This window comes from Pelmatolapia mariae, linkage group LG7 (assembly GCF_036321145.2).
Source record: "Pelmatolapia mariae isolate MD_Pm_ZW linkage group LG7, Pm_UMD_F_2, whole genome shotgun sequence".
Taxonomy (NCBI): domain Eukaryota; kingdom Metazoa; phylum Chordata; class Actinopteri; order Cichliformes; family Cichlidae; genus Pelmatolapia; species Pelmatolapia mariae.
The window spans coordinates 60,991,342-61,008,660 of NC_086233.1; the positions used below are offsets into that span (position 1 = coordinate 60,991,342).

At 44.0% G+C, this 17,319-nt stretch overlaps 1 protein-coding gene across 3 annotated transcripts in view; it reads left to right on the forward strand.

The window, feature by feature from the left end:
- The window catches only part of hipk2 (homeodomain interacting protein kinase 2), a 66,497-nt gene that overhangs the window by 34,742 nt on the left and 14,436 nt on the right, over nucleotides 1-17,319 (forward strand). For all 3 annotated transcript variants that reach the window (XM_063480080.1, XM_063480081.1, XM_063480082.1), the window contains exons 3-7: nucleotides 11,328-11,451; nucleotides 12,045-12,164; nucleotides 13,459-13,545; nucleotides 16,756-16,940; nucleotides 17,073-17,235. In XM_063480080.1, coding sequence (XP_063336150.1) covers nucleotides 11,328-11,451; nucleotides 12,045-12,164; nucleotides 13,459-13,545; nucleotides 16,756-16,940; nucleotides 17,073-17,235 — 679 coding nt within the window. The remainder of the gene's footprint in view (nucleotides 1-11,327; nucleotides 11,452-12,044; nucleotides 12,165-13,458; nucleotides 13,546-16,755; nucleotides 16,941-17,072; nucleotides 17,236-17,319) is intronic.

Below are 17,319 nucleotides of genomic sequence, written 5' to 3' on the forward strand. Positions count from 1 at the left end.
TGTCCATTTGGACTAATTCCAGCAGCACCTTCACAGTGCTCGCTGAGAGAGCAGGGAAAGAAAGTTGGTAGGGAGAAGGACAAGAAAGAAAGAGAAGAAAAGACCACTTCTTTCTTTGTGTGTCAAACAATTTGTAAATACATCATGTTAAACACTAGTTTAAAATTCACATAGAGTCCAGCACGCACCTCCAGTGCTGCTCCTCCACAGTTCACTCTTGTATTGTTACCTCCAACTCTACAACAAAAGGAAATGTTCGGAGCCAGAATGCCTTTGTTGTGCATGTGTGTGTGCTAACTGAGAGGGGACGGTCTTCCCTCTAGGCAAGGTAAGGTAAGACAGGAAAACACCTGGTTAGGAAAGGCAATCATCAGTTATATAGGTGTCACGGGACGTGCATATTTGGGTGGAATGTTTCAGAAGGGGGGAAAAAAGCCGTCTCTGTCTTGTCATGCATCGTGAAAAAGACATTAAAGCAACAATTTTCAGTGTGAGGTGGTTTGAAACTTTATTGTTTGACTTGTAAATGTGGACTTTCCCCTAGTCTGTATCAGTATAAGTCGCTTTCTCTGATGAAAAGATAATATAAGCAAATGATGTTTAAGGGTAATTTGCTTGTTTACTTAGTCACTTGCTCAGCTTCTTCTTGCGTAAATCATGTCTGTGTTTGGCTGTCGCAGAGATTATTATGAAAGAAATAATCAACTAATGTTATTATCTAGTTGTATATTGTCATTTATCAAGAAAATTGTGACTTCTAATAGTTCCAGCTGCTCAATTTTTTTAGGATTTGCTACCTTGATAATGAAACTGATTGCTCAAGTTATCATTAGTAATTGTCATGTGTGTTAATACCAACTGTAAAGCCACAACACTGATTTCTCGGATTACTCATTTCTGTCATTTTCCTTCTTAATCAGACACATAAGCATATCTTAGATATTCATGCTCTGCTTAGGCAGGGGCATAGCGATGAGATAGCCGGGACAGATAGCGCAGTCTGAGTTTCATCCAGATTACTGAAGATGGAATGAAATCTGTCTGCTGTCTTTTTGAGTGAGGCCATGGCAGCAGAAATAATGTCATTTTGTCCCTAATAATTGAATCTTCAAGTATAGCTACATGAAAAGGATAACGCTGTATTGATTTTTGCCGTGCAGCAATTGTTTTCCTTCGATAGACAATGTATGGCATATTAAATGCTGAGCATGCCTTCATTGTTTGTCATAGTCCTATAGGGGTGGGAGAAATTAACACTCTCTTTATGGCAAAGGGAAAGAAAAACAATCCAGGAGTATTGTTATTGAAAGGTGATTAACTGTGACTATACTTACAAATGACTGCAGGGCGCTGCTGCTTGGCCAAATTAATTACCTGTCATTGTGACTGATTGTTTTTGAAGACAGCTCTTCGTATTGTTGCCGGCTGTATCGAAAGAGTTGGCACTGCATTTTCACCAGACTGTAAGAACACAAATACAAACACCGGTGATCAAAGGCAAAATTACAGTAAATGGTGTGTTCCTATTTACTTTGACTTTTTTTTGTTGGTGGGAAAAGAAAATCTATTTGTTGTTTCTTAGAGAAGCGTTGCTTAGATTGAATGAACATCAGAGACTTTTGTGGACTATCGTTTTAATGCAGTGCACAGCGACGTGCAGCGTGCCACAAAATTTGATGACAGTGTGCCAAAGCTTCAGAGAGAGAAAGCATCTTCACTTACGCGACTTCCGAGGCTGATCTTTGCACAAGAAACTGTATCTCTCATTGTCAAGTATGCAAAAGCACTAAAATATCCGTCTCCTTCCATTTGTCCTAGTGAGGAGGCTGATTTGTGATGAGGCTACAAGGGAACAGCCTAGTTGTCCAAATTCCTCCATAAAGCCTTAATAATCCTGCTGTTGTTTCTCTATGTGATGACATTTCTAATTCTTGTCAGGGAAGAATGCAGCGTGACAAACTGTGTTAAGAGTGTGTGAAGACACAGCAGGCAGGCAGTATGCTGGGGCACATAGAGGGACAAGAGTCGTGCAATCACAGGAGGGATGGCTCGCGATCGACAAAGGCTTCACCTTTCCCATCGGATGCTCTAGAGGACAATCATGCGTGTTTAGGGATGTGTGAATATTCCTGCATGATTATGTGATTGCTGTCATGCATGTGTGATGTTAATTGTTGCAGAAAGGCTCAGGGGGGTCAGTCTTTGTATTGGATTAAGGCCTGACCACATCTGGGTGACAATCTGGATCAGCCGCTGTCAGCCTGTTCCATCCACTCTCTAATTAACCATAAGCCCGCTGCACTCTCGGGACCCTACTGAAACACACATGCACCACAGAGTAGCACTCTCCACAGAAAGATGGCGAGGGATGCAGTGGAGCAGACAGATCGAAGGAGTGCTGTAAGCCAGGGGAAGATTATCCAGGAGGACTCTCCTTGTGTTAAATTTTAGAGAGAGATGGGGAGCTGCTCTATTCTATAGAACGTGCGTGAGGTTTAGTTACAGCTCTGTGCAGCCCCGTAGCTCGTGGTGAGGCAGTGCAGCCTTGGGCACCGAGAATTCATGTCACACACAGCAAAATTTGATTAGGCAGGAGATGGTATTACTGCCTGACCTGGTAGGAGGAAGGAAGAGGGTAGTCAAACAAGGGACGGCGATAGAGAGAGGGAGGGGTGAAGGATTGAAAAGAGGTCTGGGCGGAGGTAGAGAAAGGGAGCACATGTACTGTAGCGTATATGCCCCAACCCCGCACAAGCCCGGGTGGGGGTAAGGCAGAGGGGGATTTTTCAGTCTGCCTTGCAAATTTCTCCCCATGCTCTCTTTCACTTGCCCCAGAAATAAGAACCCAGTCAAGCAGAGCAATGTGTATGATTGAAACTGCGTACGTGCGTGTGTGTTCGCCTCTGTGTTTGTGTGTGGCAGGTAGACATATGTCATTACGACGGGTGCACGGCACCCCTGTGGCTCCTAGCTATATGTTCCCAGGCACCACATTTCAAATGGATTTTGGGCGTCTGTTGTTTTATCACATATCCAGTATGCACGGCTCCACTAGCCAGCCACATTGACTCTGCCCTCTCTTTCTCGCTCCCTATCTCTTAATCTCTGTCTTAGTTACCCTAAATCAACAGAATGGGACATATTGATGCAAAGCCTTACAGTTTCTTGCTCTAAACCATATTGGACGGGAGCAACTGATGGAGAAAAAAATGGCAATAACGTAGACAAGAGAAAACAGACAAACCGCAAGTGAAAGAGGGAGACAGTCAGTCAGTCAAGCAAGCAGATGAGACTGTGTTTGTCTTGGCCGGCAGTTTACATAACTGTCTTGCTGTGTGTTTCAACTGAAAGGCTCCAGCGCAATATTATTATATGATATACGGTATATTTTCCATTTTTGCCTGGGCTCTGGGCTGTCCTGTTGTGGCTTGCACTCTGCTGGATGAATTCTCTGACTTTTCTTCTGATTGTATGCCAGCGTCAGATGGAGCTGAGAAAGAGGTTTAATTCTAGCTGCCTGAATCTCCTGTACACTCCAATTTGCTGAAGTGATCAAGCTTGGATTTAAGCATCTCTCAGCCATGAGCAGACGCAATCTCATCTGCCTGACTCACCCCATGCACCCGTCTGCACAGTGTGTCTCGCTGCCCGTTATGCTGCTTTCCTGTCTGTTGTTGTGAATGTTTCACCCACGGTGACAAATGTGCCAGCTGTTTAAACTTGTTGACTGAGTGACTGCGGTTCGGTCTGTCTGCTTTTCTGCTTTCTGTTTGGTTTTGTCCCCTCATAGTAAGCTTTTCCTCTGGGTTTGATAATGGTGACTAACAGAGTATGAGGGCGCTCTAGCATCTTTCTGAAGGGTCAGCGGTGGCATTTTAATACTTTCCAAGAATCGCGTCTCACTCATTTTTAGGTTATCGTTCGGAGAATCAAACTAAATTTATATTTACATGGAAACTTGAGCTCATCAGAGCAGAGCTGATGCCTCCAGGTTGGGTCAGTGTCAGACCAGTGGCTACTAGACTGGCCTAATAATGTCGGACTGTCATTGCGCTACTCTAATAGGCACAGAGAGACTTGAGGCTCCCTTTTGGCATCCCCTAAATCTTCTCTCCAGGCTGTCTGCACAGACAGCACCACTGTATGACAGATACCCATCATTTACTGATGGCAAATTTTTCCCGGCACTCCTTCCTTTGACGAGACAGGCAGAGGGACAGAATATGTGTGCACATGTAGGTGTGTGGGTGGGTGCTGATCGAGAGGGCATCCATCTTCCATTGTTGTGCCCACCCCGCCCGATCCATCTTTCATTCCTTCATCTCTTTTCTGTCATTTATCCCCCTCCCTCTGTCTCCATCCTTGCTGAAGGAGGTCTGTCCCTTTGACCCCTGTATCAGGCAGCGAGGGGTGGAGTATAGAGGGTACTGCCGAGAGCCCCTGAGAGCACAATCATTGCAGGTGAATATGAGATGCATTACTGATAGGAGCAGCTGTGTGCTGGAGAATAATAATAACCACAGGAAAGAGGTAATTACCAACTGAGAACGATGAAGCAGCGCATAGATGTTGAACTGAACAACAGAGCTGCGCTGTAGTTGCAGTCATTGTGTTTTGTTTTTGCACATGTTGGGCTTTCTAATAAAAAGCGAGACAAGAAGGAGAAAGGGCAGGTGAAAAATGGGACTGTACCGCCTTTCCTAAAAGGAGGAGTCGCCATAGCAGCAAATGTATTACGAGGACACTAAAATATGTTTGCTGTTCTGTTATTTAACACTAGATCTGATATGTTATCTAATACTGCTGTGAATACAATGATTTGATAACAAGCCTGTATGTAATAACAAAGGGTCATGCAACGTGACAGAATGCGGCATATCCTGTGTGCTAATATTGACTGTGCCATGCTGCGACAATGTGCCATGTGTGCCACAGTGACAGGGGTGGCTCTCTGCCCACTGAATATTTCACTATATAAAATGCCTCAAACAGGAGGGAGGAGCTATATGTGAAATGGTGAGACTTGGTAAAGGATAAATGTATAATGTGTAAATGCTATGCTAACTCTCTGTTAGAGTTTCGAGGCTGCTGAGCTGAACCGTACTCCAGATTGTGTTGAATCAGCACACGCCCAGCTATCACGCATAGTTTATATTGGCCCACTTTGATGCATTTGGAGCGCTGTAATCACAATTTCTGTAGAAGCTGAGTTGTTGTTAATATGTTTCTGAACATTTGCCTTTTTCTTTCTGCATTATCATCACAGTGCCATGTTTTTGAGCGACTGCTTCTTTTGATGTCGATCCCTCGCTTTGCATGAAACAGCCTCTCTCCTACTTTCCTTCCATACGCTTTTGTTTGCCTTGTTGCAGTGTATTGCTGGACTCACAGGAAATGCTAATATTTTAACACGTAAAACAGTGACAGCCTTGTCAGCGCTTTTGCTGTGCCTTTTTCTAGGAGTAGGGGAAAGAAAAAAGAGCGAGAAAGAGCCCTGTTTGCAAGACCTTGAACACCAGGAATGTCGCCCCTGCTTAGAGAGCAAGACAACGTCTCTCAAGGACTCTGTAAAAAAAAAAGTTTGCCTTGTCCAGATAGTCCCCTCCCGTTTCTGCCTCTCAACCACCTGGAACGCGCAAGCTCTAAATTTAAATGCGATCTGCAGTCCCTGCCTGCATAAAAGCAAATTTACACAATCTTTGCATCTCACGATTGGCTTGTGCACTGTACAGCAATTCCTAATGTAATGGGAGCAGGCGTAGCGGTTTGTGAGGTGTAGTGTACTGTGTGTGTGTGTGTGTGTGTGTGTGTGTGTGTGTGTGTGTGTGTGTGTGTGTGTGTGTGTGTGTGTGAGTTGGAGCCACAGGTGCACGGCAGGGGGTGTAACTCCGCACATTGATTTCACAGCCAGCGACCACCATGCAATATATCTAGGAAAGTGTTTCTCTATGGTGCACCTTCAAAGAGGCTGTGGAGGAACCTTTGAGGGCATGAATATGTAGATGAATACCCAGGGGAAGGAAGGGAGTCATTCACAGCACCAACCCGAGCCTTTTACATTAAGCAAGGGCAAAGCGTGGGACGGGGGGAAAGGAAGAGGCAAAGAGAGGGGAGGAAAGGGGAAGAATTGAAGGGGATAAAGTGGAGAAAAGTCAATGGCAGGCTTTTTTCTCATGAAGTGCTTTTTCCTGTTTGCACTGGGCAGCTATCTCTGTCCCCTACCATCACTATTTCATAACTGTGCTTTCAACCAGCATACGATTATACTGGCTATGTTTGCTACTATACTTATTTACTTTGATGATGCCTTCTGCTCTTTACCTATTACCGCCTGGCTATTCAAGAGAATGTGGTTACATAAGAGCCGATGACGAAGTCTTTGAGATGTAAAGGAAAAGATCAAACCCATTACCAAAGACTGGCTGACTTGTGTGTTTGTGTGTGTCTGTGTGTGTTCTACATTTGTGCCTATGTAAATGCTGTCTGGTTCCGGGGATCCATCAGTCTCCCTTGTGGAGCCAAGCTAAGGGAAGGTCAGCCTGATGGATACATCCTGACATCCACACACCCTGTGATGTCAACTGTGTGCGTGTATCTGGGTGAGCGTATCCGTGTGTGTGTGCGTGCATGTGTGTGTGTGGGCTGGCAGGCCAGCCAAGCGCAGGCACTGTTCAGCAGAGCAGAGGGCGGACAGGCGAGTGGGGAGGGGAGCACTTCCCTGGCCTCAGCGCCCTAGTTTAGGGTTTTAATGCAGTGTCTGTGTCTATGTGTGTTTGTTTCGGGGCTGAGGGGGGGAGGGTGCTACTGGCAGTGGCGTGGTAGGGATGGTAAGTAAGGGGGGTGTGAGGTGAGGTGTAGGGATTGGGTGGGTTGGCACAGGACTGGGTGAAAGGGCTGAGGTGAAGGGGGTGGGCTGGGGTGGCAGAAGAAAGGCGCCATTCATGAGTCGTGCCATCTCTGGCTCCTAACAGAGCTGAGGCTCATCAATGACCAGGCCAGCTGGGAGGATGTCAGTATGCACACTCTCTCTCTCTCTCTCCCACCCTCCTTCTTTCTTTTGTCAAGGCCCAGTGCTGTCAGAGACTCTAGCCAGAACACTGAGGCTTCTCATGCAGTTGGGTCCCCATTCAAATCCACCGAGGGCCTCTAGCTAACCGGTGTTTTCTACACCGTCTACACTGTATTTGACATGTATGGCCTGGTGCACTCTGGTGGAAGAAGCTCGCCGGCATCCTCAAAGAGGCACTGCATGTTGTAGCCTGACCAGCTGGAGATGAGCTGGGTGAGGTGGAGTTTAAGGTCGAAAAAACTGCTAATGCCAACTGAATGTAGCAGGCTTTAGAAGGTGTGTCCAAACCACAACTGAGGTGTTTGGATGCACCAGATGATAAAGAATGTACAGTAGTTTTATTCACACTACAGATGGCAAAGTGGAATTTCTTTGTCTTCATCATCAGGTTTACATTTTGTTCCAATGACTTAAACATAAGCTGTATAGATGACAGGAGAGGGGAGAGTTAATGAGTTTTCATCTGATATTTATGACCAAATACCAGGAAAACTGCAGTTCTTATTAGTCTCAGCTGCTGGCCTTGTGTGTGTTTTGTGCTTATCAGCAAAAGTCAGCATGCTAATGTAGTTGGCCAAGATGACGCACATGATACATTAAACCAAGTAAAAAACAGCATCTTAGTATACTGTCAGTAACAGCACTTTACTGGACCGCAAACTCTGAAATCTGATAACTCGGCTCTCAGTTTATAGTATGTCTGAGTTTTTATCTCACAAGGGAACAATGACACACAAAACAGTAGATCTAAAAAGGATTACAGCGATATATACATATATATCTATCTATCTATATATATATATATATATATACATATATATATATATATATATATATATATATATTTTTTTTTTTTTTTTAAGGACTGTAATTAAGTCTTGAAACCTTTCAATATTTTGATAACCAACAATTCAGAAACCAAGATTGTGACCACAAACCACCTGGCTGCTCGCGCCCCGTTTTACCTACAGCAGAGATGAAGAAGCCATCCTGTTTAGCATGAAAAACTGAAATGATCCTGTACGCATGAATTGTCATATCTTGTGTACTTAAGAAAGGGGGACAGGAAAGAAGCGAGGCTTGCGAGCTGTGCATATGTGTGTGCTGTTTATCACTGCCAGGGAAAGGCCTGCATCAGCAGCAGCTGTGGGGCGCTTTGCATGCAATGGCAGACATGCATTGGAAGGGGGAGATTTGCATTTGTGGTTTCATATCATGAGCAACGATGTTACTCCCTCTCACTCTTCCTTCCTCTCCTGCGCTGTCTTTCTTTGTTTCTCTGCGTTTCGCTGATCTGGAGGAGCTTTCTGTGAGAAGCACAGGGGCATTGAGAACAGCCTAAGTAGAGCAGTGGAGCAAAGCTGAGAAGGTTCAAGCTGAAATGGATCCAGTTCTTTCAGTCAGACACGGAAGTAAAAAAAAGCTTCACGTGTATACAAAAAAGCAATCACTTGTTGAAGCTAATATTGCATTAAAATCAGCGACAGACAGCCTATTGAGCCAAAATCACTAAAAGTTGTAAAAGAAAACAAAGGGTGAAGCTGAAGGTCCTGTGGTCTGCATCTGTCCAGTAGAGTCACAGTGATTTAGGGGACCATCAGATGAAAGGCTTTCCTGTGTCTTTCATCTTCACGTGCATTTTGAAGGGGAGAATTTCCTCAAAAGCAGCCTTTATTGTGTGAGTAACCTCCCCTCTTTTTGAAGCTTGTAATGGCTCATATTTTCGGTCGCTCAGATTTAAATTACTTTTATTTTTTCTTGTGGAAAAATCATATTCATGCAAATCAGGAGGTATATGTTTGGGGGTTTTGTGTAGGAATATGTGAATCCTATTTAGATGACAAATGCACCACAGAACTGCCTGTTTGTTGGTTTCATTATGCTGTGAAAAAAATGCATAGGTAATATTAATGTCACAGCGCTGCCTGCTTCTATTATCGACATCTGCGCTGACAGCATGATAAGCTAAGAGCTGATGATGCTGGGATGTAAACAGAGTGGAATTCTTGACAAACATCTGTTTTTTGTTCCGTGTTTGTCAAACAGTTTTGCGATGATATAGTTTTTAGGTCATTTGATGTGAAAACTCAAAACTGCCCCATACTTGAAACTTTGCTGTAAAGTAGGATGCACTTTTGATTTCCTTGCAAAGTTTGTACAAGCTTTTATTTTTGCTGGGGCCAAAGGAGACGCAGAAAGGTCAGTTCTAACACTTTTTGGGGTATCCTCTCTAGCGGTGTATGCTTTTACATATATGTCAGCAGTTGTTAGTCCCCCTCCCCTTGTCTTGAGTGAAACTCCAGTGATTCTAATAGGCTGTTTGAGGAGGGTCGTGCTGACCCTGGTCCGCGTGTCCATCTCTTCACTTTTAAGTAGTCCTTGCTGTTCCTTCTGATATAACCTCCTAACAGACTCCTTTATGCCTCTCTGGCAGCCTTTTTGACAGATCTCTCAGCTGTGCGGTGTCGTCTTTGTATTGGTGTGTAATGCTGCCCTAAGATACTGTTACTAGAGTGTTGTCTTGGTGTCTGTTCCACTGCTGCCCTTAAGACCCCAATAACCACTTTCTGTGACAGGAGTTCTTCACTGAGCAAAGCACTGCCTCCCCATTTGCTTTATTTTTGCCTGTGCCTCTATGGAACTCTGTCTTCCTCTTGCTCCTATTTTCTGCAGTATCTCATTGTCTGTCCCTGTGGTGCCTTCTGCCTCTATACATTAGCCGTATCTGAGTGTACAATGAATCGCCTGTGCCCTCTTTTCATTTCACCCCTCATCAGCGAGCAATGAATAGGGAGCAGGGGGGCTACAGTTGGAAATTTGCTTTTAAGTATGCGAGGTATGCTCATTCATTCTCTTCCAAACCCCCTGGCTGCCCTCAGACCACTCACCCATTGGCCCCCTACCATTCTATGAAGTCCTATAACGTACCCCGTGCTGTTTTCTGCATTCTCTGTTTCCCTGGTTTGTTCACTTCCAGCGGGCCCAAGGCCAGACCCCCTCATTTCACTCTCCGTGACCAAAAATCTGGGAGGGCAGGCTAGTTACCATGGTCACAGCAATCATCAGTATGGATTTGAAACTTTCCATAATCCGCCTCTAGCTCCTGTGAACTGTGCGTCATGCTGTTAATGTGCTGTTAATGAATGAATTTCAATTTTCCTATTTCAGCTTAAATTTGTTATTCGGAGCTAAGTGGTTACATCTTACCAATAGATAACATGTTAGACCAAAGACACTCCCCACCACCCCATCCCCCAACCTGCATGGTGATGACAGCCAGAGAACCTCTTGAAAGTGCTTTGGATTGTTAGCGAGCAGAAACACTGTGTTCTTGGTTATTTTAAGCCCCATCAGAGACGTGAGCTCACAAGAAGTGTATTAGTCTTTCTGACAGGACATAAAACGTGTTGAATGAAATTTGGGAATTGTTTGGGACTGCAGTGGTGCTCAAATACCTAAAACAATATTTCTTCCTTTTTATCAAATCATAGCTGTTTATCTCCTTTAGAATTCCTACTTTTTTCTCTGTGTTTTCCTACAAACAGGAAAAGCCTCTTTGGAAATTAATTACTGGCATATTTAACTTTACTGTAACTTAATTGAATAATTCCTTGGTCTGGTAACTATTTATATTGGTTTTATTGTTCATGGCCGTCCGTCCATCCATCCGTTTTTCATCTAGTTGCTCATGCTATATTTGCCTAATTCTCACTTTGGATTGTGAAACTTCAAAAAAATTACTACTCTACTGCTCCTCAGTGTCTGAGTAGCAGAGATGGGGTTCAGTGAGTGGCGCTCGTGCACGGTTATCAATCAGTTTTGTGTCTGCAAGGTGCTACTTTGGAGGAGCCTAAACAAGAGATATGAAAAAAGGGACACCCTGCTGACTTTAGAAAAATAAATCTCAAGGCTGCGCTGAGAGACCAATGTTAAGACAACAAAAGAGCCTGCAGACATTGCAGAATTATTGAATTCAACGTCTTGGCGTGGAACTGTAGGTTGCGTGCATAAATCCGGACTTGGTTTCGGTTTTGGAAATCGACCTTCAAGTTGTTACCTCATGTTCCCTCCAACATATGCAATGTTGATTATTTAATCGTTTAACCTGTATATTAGAGTCTGCTGCTTTCAGTGAGCTCAGATGAAATGTAAAGAGAAAGATCCTCACAAGCTTCTTCTTTTACACGATTTTAAAATTTGGTTTAAGCAAAGTAGCAACCTAACCTCTGACTGGGCGATATGTTTTCTCTGTCCACAGAGCTCCAGAGATCATCTTGGGTCTGCCTTTCTGTGAGGCCATAGACATGTGGTCCCTGGGCTGTGTGATAGCTGAGCTCTTCCTGGGATGGCCCCTCTACCCTGGAGCCTCAGAGTACGATCAGGTAACGTATGATTTGAACTTATGAACAGCTGATGATTGTGCGTTTGGTGCTTATACACCCAAAGATTAATATGCTGTTATTTCTGGATGTGCATGAATGAGAATTGTGCGTGTGTGTGCGTGTGCTCTCTCTTCATGAATGTGGACTGAATGTGCTTGGGAAGGTGGGACGCTTCTCCCTGAAATCCCCCTGACAGCGCTTGATGATTCTTGCGCAGCCTCCCTGTTTATCTGAACAGATGCCACAGAGCCACTTGTCCAATTAGTGCAGCCCCTGTGCTCCAAAGCAAGACATTGTCGCGCTCCTCTCTCACTATTGCTCAGATGAGGCACAGTGGGGAAACCTTGAACAAGTTGTGCTCCATCTCCATCTCCAACAAGCTCTTCTGATTTCTCACAAAACCAAAAACTTACCTCGCCTCATTTACAAGTCTCAAATCAGTCTTAGCCTCTTAAGCTGAGGTCATGTTTGGCTGCCATGTATACTTCTATTGGAGTAGTTAATGTCAGCCTCAATTTTCAAACTGCCAAAAGAACATCTGTCCTTATGTGAAACTCTAAAATGTGCTTTTTTTGTCCTCCTCTGTTTTGCAGATCAGGTACATCTCACAGACACAAGGTCTGCCTGCAGAGTACCTGTTGAGTGCAGGGACAAAGACCACAAGGTTCTTCAATAGAGATCCAGACTCCACCTACCCTCTCTGGAGACTAAAGGTACATTTGCACACACACACACTGATAGAAAGGTTTGCTAGTACAAGCTGTAGTTATTATTCCAGAAACTCTGGTTACACCACGAGCCCTGTAGTTAGCTATAAACACAGTGAGAGGGTAATAAGAGCAAAATAGATCTGCGTGAGAGGATCTGGCAAATAAAAAGCCAGTCTGATGAATGTAGCTTGGAGGGTTTCTGCTCTAAACAGCTCTCATTGTCCTTTAATGTAGGCCAATCAATAAAGAGCTCCACTCTTTACTTTTTTTTTACCCTCATTAACTTAATTTAAACTATGTGCCACACACATAGAGTTCTTTACTGTACTGACCTGCAAATGCTGACACATCTCTGCAGGGTTTGTTGACATTACGCTGCCTGTTCCTGTACCTCAGATTAATATTTTTCCGTTGATTGCATTTGTTATTATTTTAAAAAAGGGTCCCGGTAGCTTACATCAGCGATTCACAACAACTGTTCACTAGGACTGGCCATTTAATGAACATAGATAGTGAGTTAGTGTGCATGTTGCCAGGTCAGACTGCTGCCAGGTAAAAGTTTTTCAAGTTTTTGCTGCATGTAGGAATGTAAGAAGTCTTCTCGGAAAAGCTGTTATGATCTATGGGCGTACAAAGCTTGTTAAAAAAACAAACCATCATTGTCAGTTTAAAGAAGTGTGTTTTAAGTTCATAACAATAAGAGCTGACAGGAGCATTGTAGGGAAGATACAAACATGGAGTAGAAACTCGCACTCAACATGACATCACAGCTTTAGCTCCTCGTGATTTTCTGGTGTCTTTGGTATGTGGAAAAATCAAACGTCAAGGCTTCTTTTTTCTTCGCCATGAGGAGCGACTGCACATCTTTAATTTGACCATGGCGTGTTTTTCCATGTAGCAGCAGCTGCACTGCTTAGCTGACTGTAATTTAAAAAAAAAAATGTGTGTTTAGTGACGAGGTTTCTAACCTTTTAAACAAAAAGAGCACATGTTGTTTGCTTTCTGCACATTTTCATGAAGTCAGGTGTTTGTATGTACACGTCGGTACACATGTACACCAGTGGAATATACACCGTCTCTGTGTTTGTGTCATATATTGTATACACACTCATCGCTATCTTATTTCTGGGCTGTTAGATGAGTATTTGTGTGCTACCCCAGGGTTACTCAGAGGGTAAGCCGAGCCCTGCCACACATCAACAACAAGAGACTATAATGAGCCAAATGTAAATAGTGTGTTTCCAGAGGGGAAGTGTGATGGGATTTGAGAAGAACATCTGCTTCTTGTCTCCTGCAGACTCCAGAGGACCATGAGGGTGAAACAGGGATCAAGTCCAAGGAGGCTCGCAAGTACATCTTCAATTGTTTGGATGATATGGCGCAGGTATGCTGTCTCAGTATCACAAAGCACGACGTCTTCCTTCCCACAAATCACGCAGTAGATGTACTATTTGCTTTTGCTTTGTCTTTTGCTACAATCGTATCCACCTGTCTCGTGTTTGAGGCTTCTTTGATGGGGGTGTTCAGGTCCCGGGCCAGTTTGATCCATCACATCCTGAGAATTATCTATCAAATATTTGAAATCCCTTAAAATATTTATCTGGCCAAGGTCTGATCTCCAGCTGCAGTGTAGCTCCGCTTCTATATAGAATTTGACTGAGTGAAATGAAAGCAGCTGTTCAATGAACCCCATCCCAAACTCTGCCTCTGCTCTTCATTTTGCGTAACCACTATTTAATAACTTACAGACAGACATTTGAACTGAACATGTGGCGTGGCTGGTTAGCAGGCTCAATATGTACAGTTTCTTATTTAAGCTGCAGTGAGTGTAGTGTTGTGGCTGTGTTTCCACTTTGTGCATTTGCTGTACACGTAAGCATGTAGAGGGCGAGGGACTAAGATAAACCAACTAAGATACATCCACACGTTATTCCTGGACCTCCGACTAGTTTTTCAGCCTGGCTCAGTGGGTCCCACGCCATGTTGTTTCTGCATGAATCTTGTCTTCCCGTGCAGCTCAGCGTGTTACCTGTGGGAATTTGTTTATTTAGGAGATTACATAACCTCGGGAAGTGTTTAAACTACGTGTGATATATATAAAGAAAAACACTGCAAATTGAGACAGCTATATGTAATGCCTCTCTGTAACTGAGCATGAATTTGTCTCTCCGTGGTGGAAAAGTTCACATGTAGCCATGACATTTTGATAGGACATGCCTGACAGTGGCTGATAGCGAGCGTTGTTGTGTTCACCCTCACTTGGCTAAATACTGGTTCTGCTGGCAGATTTGGCAGTGGTGATAAAAATTACAGTGATTTTCCCAGGCCTTTCAAATCTCTCATAGTACTCTGTCGTCATCATGCTCCTTGATTATATCTCTGATAATGACTAGCTGAGAGTTATGAGGAATTTTTCATTTATTTATTTGCTTTTGAATTATGGTCATTCCCAACCAGCAGCCCTTTGGAATCTGCCCATATGGATACGCAACACATGTATCCGCTTAACTGATGGAGACAATTATGGTTGTCCACTAGTGCCCAGGGCCGCTGTCAGGCCTGTCTGGAATAACATGCTGTCGGCTGGGGCATGATAGTATCGCTTCCTGAGAGTTTACAGTTGCCCCATACACACAAACACACGTGCAACACAGAGTTTAATGAAACCAACCTGCACTGGTATGATATCCCCTGGGTCATCTCTGTCTTCTGCGCTTCAAGCTCTGTGTCCTGTCTTCGTCTACAACATAAACACAGCGATACAGCAGAGCTGCACGGCTTAATGTGGGAGAAAACTGCCTATTTTGCCCCCTCGCACTGTCCTGACCATATAAACAACTCAGCATTGTGGACATCTGCCTCTGCGTGTATAATGGATGATATAGCTGAAGGCCTCGCAAGACAGAGGGGCTGGGTGCCAAAAAGAGATAATGAACCTCCTTTCAGTCGTGGGAAATGTGTGGAGGGTTTAGTCACAAGTATATCTAATTTGAGTAAATCAGACACCAACTTACAACAGATGCAGGACCCCACTAGGGGGCTGATGTAGATGGAAGGAAGGCCAAAAGTACTTGTAAATGGATTCATTTTGATCTGCAGTCCTTCAGTATCTCTACTGGTGCAAGTCAAGCCGCACAGCAGGAAGAGGAACGTGGTCTTCATCTAATCTTTATTATATTTTAATACATATCCTTTCCTCATCCACTCAACCTAGTAGTTAAAGATGAAACTACACATTATGGCTGTGTAGATGGCAGGCCCGCATACAGCAGGATGCCTCGCTCCACATTTCCTGGGGCAGTGGTTGACATCTGCCATCCCTGCCCTTACTCCAGACTCATGTCAGAGCTTCCACAGCACAGATGTGTTTCCATTAACAACCACTGACGTGCAATGCTGACCACGTTAGATGAAGCCCCATCTTTTTTTCGTTCTTTTTATAAGTTTTCATTTTCATTGTTACGGAAAGTCAACAAATTATACTGGTATCTTTTCTATCTAATAAATTCACATATCTTAATTCACCGGGTGGTGAAAAAAAAAAGATTCTTCATATGCTTCTTCTTATCCAGTTTGATTATTGTGCCACCAAACTATATACATTTCCCTAAAGTCATCTATTCCACGAGCGGAGGACGGTGTGATTATTTCTCACCTCATTCTGCAGATTACTCCTTTATCACAGTCAGTGGAGACGGCAAGCAGAGAGGACTGGTTACAGAACCTGAATAAGCTGCATAGAGAAAAAGAATTGAATCAGATTAGCGGTGTTGACTGGCAGCACATCTGATAGCCCTTAGAGCAGGCCTACAGATAAACGTTGCATCTTTATGAAAAACAGGTCGACTACCACTGCACGGGCAGTCACAGTAAACAGGGCTTGCCTGTCTTTGTCCTCCTTCCTTGCCTAAGATCAGACTTGCTATATATCACGACCTTGCTTTGCTCTCCGTTTATTCCTCACCTTACGTGACAACCCAAAAGTAGAGCTAAACATCAGCACTGGTTCACCGCTTCAAAAAAATCGAATTCTGCTAACCATGTAGCTTTTCATTAAAGCGGGAATCTGCTGCTTTGCCCAGTATTTATCCACAACCTAAGCCGCAATGTTTATTAGAGATGAAGCAACATGATGTTCCGAGGCAGATTCTCAGACTCCCCTCAGAACGTATTTAGGTTAAGTTGTCCCACGTCAGCTTTTTCAGATCTATTCGCAAAATGGTGTCCTGTGTGAAAGGCCTTTTTACTGGTTACCCATTGCCAGTGTTTATTTGGTCCGTGTTTTTTTGTTTGTTTTCACGTCTCAGGAATAGATAAAAATCTCAGCAAAGGCGCCAGCCTGGGGATATTTCAAGTCCTGCTATGAATACCAGTACAAATGTTTATAATGCCGCTAAGGTGCAAGGTTATCACTAAACTCCACGACACACAAACTGACACCCAAACGTATGAGGCCTTGTGGGTATTAATAGGTTCCCCTATGGGAATAAGCTGTGGGAGAGATTTTTCTGTCATCTGCAAGCACATTAGATCCTTGAAAATGGACAAGTGTTTGAAATGCTAAAAGTCTGCTCTGTTTGCTTTGTGCCTCCAGGTAAACATGACGTCAGATCTGGAGGGGAGCGACATGCTGGCAGAGAAGGCCGACAGGAGGGAGTTCATCGACTTGTTAACCAAGATGCTGACCATCGATGCAGACAAGAGGATCACCCCGGTCGAAACACTCAACCACCCTTTTGTCACTATGTCTCATCTCCTTGATTTCCCGCACAGCACACAGTACGAGCTCAACAAGCCCTGCTGTTGTTGTTTATATAATTATCATTTTGAACAGCGAAGCAACATCTGCCACTGTCATCAGACACAGTGCTCATGCCTCGTCTGTCTCCCTCACTCTCTCTGTCCGTGCAGTGTGAAGTCGTGCTTCCAAAATATGGAGATCTGTAAGCGTCGCGTCAACATGTACGACACGGTCAACCAGAGCAAGACACCCTTTATCACCCATGTGGCCCCCAGCACCTCCACCAACCTCACTATGACCTTCAACAACCAGCTGAACACTGTGCACAGCCAGGTAAGAGTGAGCCAAAAGAATTCAACAGTACACTAGTAGAGCTAAGATAACCACTGTCACTCACCTACTATGTAGAAGATACAA